The sequence below is a fragment of the Carassius auratus genome, chromosome 25 (assembly GCF_003368295.1).
Source record: "Carassius auratus strain Wakin chromosome 25, ASM336829v1, whole genome shotgun sequence".
Lineage (NCBI taxonomy): Eukaryota > Metazoa > Chordata > Actinopteri > Cypriniformes > Cyprinidae > Carassius > Carassius auratus.
Genome location: NC_039267.1, coordinates 22,375,581 through 22,382,728, shown reverse-complemented (window position 1 = coordinate 22,382,728; position 7,148 = coordinate 22,375,581). Strand labels below are relative to the sequence as shown.

General features: G+C 36.0%; 1 protein-coding gene across 1 annotated transcript; it reads right to left on the bottom strand.

Moving 5' to 3' along the window:
• Positions 1–3,289: 3,289 nt before the first annotated feature.
• On the bottom strand, positions 3,290–6,827 carry LOC113043660 (uncharacterized). Its single transcript, XM_026203169.1, has 2 exons — positions 6,714–6,827; positions 3,290–4,869 (listed from the first exon to the last, which is right to left on the bottom strand). Exon 2 carries the CDS (start codon positions 4,859–4,861, stop codon positions 3,824–3,826), a length of 1,038 nt encoding a protein of 345 aa, XP_026058954.1. The 5' UTR covers positions 4,862–4,869; positions 6,714–6,827; the 3' UTR covers positions 3,290–3,823.
• Between the last annotated feature and the right edge of the window lie 321 nt (positions 6,828–7,148).

Here is a 7,148-nt window from a genome sequence, read left to right as displayed (position 1 = left end):
ACTGTTATGCTGATGATACTCAGCTCTATATTTCTTCGCGGCCCAGTGAAACACACCAATTTGAAAAACTAATGGAATGCATAGTCGATATAAAAGACTGGATGACGAGTAATTTCTTGATACTAAATTTTGAAAAAACAGAGGTGTTAATCATAGGGCCTAAAAACTCTGCTTGTAATAACCTAGAACACTGTCTAAGACTTGATGGCTGCTCTGTCAATTCTTCGTTATCAGTTAGGAACCCAGGCGTGCTATTTGATTGCAATCTTTCCTTTAGAAAGCCACATTTCTAGCATTTGTAAAACTGCATTTTTCCATGCATGCTTTATTGGGTGGTTGTTCTGCATGCTTAGTAAACAAACTACATCTAGTCCAAAATACAGCATCAAGAGTTCTTACTTGAACCAGGAAGTATGACCATATTAGCCCGGTCCTGTCAACACTGCACTGGCTTTATATTTTACATTATAATCCTCTACGTCCGCTACGTTCTTAAAACTTAGGCAATTTGATAATACCTAGAATATCAAAATCAACTGGGGGCGGCAGATCCTTTACCTATTTTGCACCTAAACTCTGGAATAACCTACCTAACATTGTTCGGGAGGCAGACACACTCTTGCAGTTTACATCTAGATTAAGACCCATCTCTTTAACCTGGCATACACATAACATACTAATATGATTTTAACAGTCCCTCCAGAAAAACAAAGATTTTTTTTGTGATTGTTGCGGGCAAAAATTCTTGATTTTGCGGCACGTTTTCTTAAAAAATGTGATGGAATATGCGGGATATTTTTGCAATTTATGCGATGAAATTGCGTGAACTTGCAAAAACTGCGGTTTGATGAAAAAGAGAAAAAAAGGTGATTCCCCAAACACCTTTTTCTCACTAGCCTACTACCTTAATGTAAAGAGTAATTTCTTATTCCTATGATAAGTGAGCATACTAAATCACAGAATATTTAAGTTGCAATCTCTTACTGCAACGTAAATTATTTTACATACTACTAATATAATTACAACTGTAAGTTTTTGGTACTGTTCTGTAACAAAAAAGTGCAGTCTTACAACTGTAAAGTTGCATCAACTTCTGAATGAAACTACAACAGTGTTAGTAGCCTAGTGAGAATGGGGTGTTAGGGGAATCACCTTTTTTTCTCTATTTCATCAAACCGCAGTTTTCGCAAGTTCTCGCAATATAATTTGGCTCCACTGTCATGTAACACATCAGGAAACTGCTTCGCTTTTTTTTTTTTTTTCACTTATTTTTGTTGGCAAATAAGAATGATTTGCGAGCATCAAGTTTCACCCTGGTTTCACCGCGGGGTTTACAGATGATGTTCATGTCACGTAATTACGTCACTTCATAAGGTTCCCATGGCAATAGGGGGAAAATGGCGCTTTACATGTGTGAAGTAAACGCAAAATTTTTCAACTTTCTGCTGAGTTTTTTGCAACGAAAATACAGGGATTATGAAATCATGCTAGCCCCGCATATTTTGCTTTCTGAAATCGGTAATTTATGCGGCAAAAGATCGCCGTATTTGAAAAAATGCGACCCCGGATAAATATGCGACCTTTGGCTGATTATGCATTAAATCAGGAAATCGCATAATCGCGTTTTTCTGGAGGGACTGTTTTAATATCCAAATCCGTTAAAGGATTTTTAGGCTGCATTAATTAGGTAAACCGGAACCGGAAACACTTCCCATACCACCCAATGTATTGGTGGAGGTTAAAGAAATATTGAATTGCAAACCTTTAGTATATGTCTCTTCTAGTGCGGATGATTTGGATCCTGTTACTCCGAACTTGCTTCTAATAGGGTGGCAGGATGCTTTGTTACCCAAGTGATTTATGCAGATTCTAATCTCTTATCTTAGAGAAGATGGAGACATAGCCAGGTTCTGGCAGATATATTTTGGACCAGTTTAATTTGTAATTATCTGCCAAATCTACAAATTTGCCAAAAATGTCAGCAAGATCAAGGTAACCTGAAAGATTCTGATGTGGTCATGATCTTGGACCTTCAACTCCCCCATGCTTTATGGCCCATTGGTAAAGTATTAAAGTCTTTCTTGGGCAAGGACGGCCGTGTTCGAGTTGCTGAAATAGAAATAAAAGGGAAATCATATGTTCGTCCTGTCAGCCGGCTTATTCCTTTACCCTTGATTAAGGATTAGTCTTGAGTGTTATGTTATTATGATTTTCTTCAATTGAAAATATGATGTCATATTTAAGGGCTGATTTGTTGAAAACCCATGACATAGTAATTGTAGCTCCACCAACTGTTGACAGCTGCACCCTATTCCGACTCCAATTAAGGGCCTTTAAGAAGGGTTGCTTCAGAGCAGCAATCAATTCACTCCATGTTTACTGCTCTGGATTTTTTCATATGGTGTTGTGTCTGTGTGCAGATGAAAGCTTACTTTTTGATTAACTTTATTTGTTTATCTTGTTTAAGTTCAGAAACCAGTCTGATACACCTGTGGAAAGAATGATGTACTCCCATTGGTGAAATAAAACTTGCAAATGGATGTTGTCTCCCCCTATTTAATAAGCAGTATCCTAAGAGTCTTTTACAGAGCTATTTGACAGCTGACTGCATCACCTGGTCGCAGCATATGCCTTCATGGCCTGACTGAACTAATGCTGCGCTCAGTTTATAATAGTTTATTAACAGTTAATTTATAAATATTCTATGCAGCACTCTAACCTTAACCAATAGAGAAGTATTTCCATTGGCTACAGTCTGCAGGGTTTTATGGCGTAAAAAAGGAAACATTTTGCAGCTAACCAGACACAAATACCCACCCCCATGCACACACATTTTCAGCCCTGTGCACACACAGCACTACAGAAAATCAGACATACAGTTGCGTGTAAACATAAGATTACATAGACCTTGCAGAATCTGAAAATGTAAATATTTTAAACTATATATGAGGGATCATGTAAACTGCCTTTTTTCATTCCACAACTAAGCTACTTCACTTAACAGATGATTACATGTATTCCACAAGACGAAATCACAGAATTTTAAAAAATGTCCCTAGTTTGAACTTTGCAGTTAAACTGCTCCATACTTTTTTAGAAAATTCCTGCAGGTCCTGCATCTGTTGTTTTCCAGCATCTTCTGCATATTTCTTAAAAACCATCACACATCATAGACATGAATGTGCTATCTGGGAGTCTAGATTTGTTAAACATACACCACAACACAATGCTATTTGATAAAGAAAAAGAATAGAAATGAAAACAACAAAATTGTAAAAGCGGTATGCAGCTTTATTAAAAGCAAAATCCAAATTATATATGCTATTAAAGTAAAATGTGGCAACATAAAAAAAACACCTTAAATTACATGTACATCCCAGATGTATGAGTACAGAATGCATAACTTTGTATTACTTGTGAATCAAACACTTAAGTAGACTTTGGATACACTACAACATAATCTATAACTACATGTACAATAATAAATGCTAAGCACCCATTTTTATCAGAGTAGAAATTCCCCAAAACCATATTAAAATATTTACAATTGAGTTGAGATTTTAAGAAGACATTTCATGAGATTAAAAATATGATTCTGTCAGTTTATTTTAATAATAAACACCATTTCTTTAATAATATCATAATGAATAGTGTTGTAATTTGTGGTTATACTGACTAGAACTGAAAATTATCCTAAATATTTCAAATAGTTTAGTTTAATTTTAAGCAATGCATGCAGATAGTAATCACTTGAGAAGTAATAATTAAGGTATTTAACGGAAGCATTTGGTGTTACTTGGGCTTAAACCATCCTGTTATTTTTTCATGATTGTGCAGGTGGAAGCGGGACTTCGGTCGGAGGGTTTGGTTTATTACAAATTTTCAAATCACGGCAGAATAACACTGGTTCTTGACCAAGACTCAGTCTGTACTGCCACAGATATAAAGACTCATTTGGTTTCAGCTCAAATGTGAGCTGTTCTTCCACTTCAGTTGCTTCATTCCAGCTTTCGTTTTCAGTGCTGACGTGTGAACCTCCATATTCTGCAGAAAAGGAGAACTGACATTTTGCAATTAACGTTGAAAGGTCTCCAGATTCAATTGAGGATGATATGGCTACCTTCCAGTTGTGGGTGATCTGGGATATCTTCTCCTTATTATATCCAACCTTTTTATTGATTCTCTTTTGCCATGTCACTGGTGTCATGCTGTCATTAGTTATAGTTTTAATGTTTTCCCAAATGCCAAATGCTGGGCCTTTAGTTACTGACAGCCCACCAGGAAGGAAGTTAAGAACATCAGGATGAACAGAATAGACACCAAAGCACTGCTCTTTGCTGATGTCATTACTTCCGCAGAACTCAACTCCCCAATCTGAGACTGGCTTGAGAAAGAAGCAGCGCTTTGGCATGCCCCAATAATAAAGACCATTTCTACAGTTGGAATGTAGTTTGTGTTCTTCCCCTTTTGTGTCCTGATGCAAGTCTGTTGTTATTCGATAAGTGCCCTTTTCTTGGAAGATGATGTAATAACGAGATCCAAAGGTTGAAAAATAGTGGTCTCCACCCTGGCAGTTGGGATGAAGGCTGTAAACTTTAGCATCGCTGTCTCTAGTCAGGTTGTTGACTCTGCGGAATGATTTGCCCTTGATGATGAAAAAGGAGCCATCTCCACTACCAAGGTAATGGTCTCCATTTTGGCAGGCAGGATGCAGACTGAAAATAGAGATGTCTAAACCTTCTTTTACGTCAATTGTCTGCATATAGCAGCCAAGATCAGAACGGATTATATAATGGTATTTGCCCTCTGCACAGAAATCAGTGCCTTTTGCTTTGCTCTTGGGAATAATGCCTTTCATCATGTCTGAACCTGAAACACAGAATAAGACAAACATTCAGTCTCCACCCAAAAGGAATGCTGTTAGTTTAGTCCTCCTATATATCAAGCCAAAACAGCTCTAAATCTGGGAGCAAAAATAAAAAGTTAACTGATTATATAATCCTGATATTTATTTCATTGCATTTAATAATATAGTGGAAAATACATTTTTATTTCAAAATACTCTTCTTAGACCTGAGAACATTTTTCAGAAAACAAACTGTGATGTTTGGTTTGCATTTGTTTCCTTGGTTACTCGTTTTTTGATGACAACATGTACCTGTTACTCTTTTCTGATCATTAGCCTGTATTTGTTCTGTTTGATGTGGTTTTTGTATTTAATATTCTGAAAAGTGTAATTTTTAATATGCTTTCATTACAGTATACTTTTTCTTTTTTTTTTTTGCATCAACCAGTCAAGACACTAATGATAACCATGTATGCATAGGATATTTTTGCTTCAGCTGGCTTTACAATCAGCCTTCAAGTTTTAAATAATTCAGATTATGCAAACAAAATGTTCAATGGAAAGGGAAGACATTTTCAGACATACTGTATTTATGTACTGTAACCTACCTCATCAGACAGTGGTTTATCAGGAAAACTGTACTGGGTCCCTGTCACTGAATAATTGTTTCTCCCGAGTTTGGAGAGCGGTCAGGCATGTTAAATATCCTTACGGTCACTGTAAATGCTTTTGTAATTAGAAGACCAAAAATCCTATAGCACTATATAATAACCTTTTGCTAATATCTCACCACTTAAGCACAATAGATGTGACAAATAACAGATAGCTTTTTATATTCTGTTAGGGTTAGATAAATAGCTTAAAAATAGCTTTTAATCTTAAATAGCTTTATAGGGAAATTTCTTAAGTGATGTGTTTTACACATATGCACATGGCTTATGAGCAATATAATCAGTCTGATTGGAGTCTGCTAAATGGCTAAATTAAGCTTAATGACTGATTGTAATGTAACCCCTTCTAAGGAACTTTAAAAGCAGTATCCAGAGGGTTTGTTTCACAGACATATGAGCAAGGTTTTTTGGACAGTATTCCATTATCAAGGCAATTAGTTAAAGTTAATAATTCCTTAGCTCTCTCTTTATAGTCTTCTTGTGACCCAAATATTTAATTTACAATCTTCAAAATTGTTTAATATTTTTTTTATTTTTTATTTGATTAAATATTAGAAAGTGACGTGACATAGAGCCAAGTATGGTGACCCATATACAGAAGTGGTGCTCTGCATTTAACCCATCCAAAATGCACACACACAGAGCAGTGACCAGTGTTCATCATTTATGCTGCGGCACCCGGGGAGCAGTTGGGGGTTCGGTGCCTTGCTCAAGGGCATCTCAGTCATGGAATTGACGGCCCGAGACTCAAGCCAATAATCATACTCTCTAACCACTAGACCATGACTTTCCCATATGATATTAGTTATAATATTTAATAAGTCAATCCTACTTTATATTAGGTGGCTTTGTACTTACATAAAAAAAGAATTACTATGTTCATATTCTATTGCAAAACACTTTTGGTATTATTGAGGTGGGTACAGGTAAGGCGATATATTTGGTGGTATGGATAGGTTTAAGTGTGGATTAAGGTGTAAGGGATAATTCACAATTTAATAACAGAAGTAATTACATTACTTTATTTTTGTAAATTTTATCAAATGATTCATTTAAATTCAGGTACATAGTAGTTAAAGCCACCTAATATAAAGTGGGACCAATAAGTATGTAATACAAAATATTTTTGACAATAGAATGCAGGCGTTTAAATGAACTATAATCCCACAACTGCTCTGTATTAGAAACATACTCACAGATGACTGTAGAATGAGACAGACGAGCAGCTTCTCCTCGGTCAAGTCTGAGAGATACTTGTCAGACAGATTTCTTTCTTAAATAAAGCTCCTCAGAAGAATGGAAAAACCCACCCACAAGCCAGACCAGTCAGCAACAGGCGTTACCAACAGTCAGTGCAATACTACACTGTTGAATAAAGGTATTTGGCCCTGTTACTGTTCTCTATTTGCGTTAGTGTTGTCACGATACCAAAATTATTGTTTTGATACGATACCAAGTCAAGAATTACGATTTCAATACTTTTTCAATACTTTTCCTGAAAAGGGAAAATACACTCTCAAATATCATTGCTGTGCTTTATTTCAAAACAAAAACGTGTGACTAACTTATCATCTCTATATGCAGTGGTTATAGTGATAACTGCTAACATTCACTTAACCAACTACATAAAT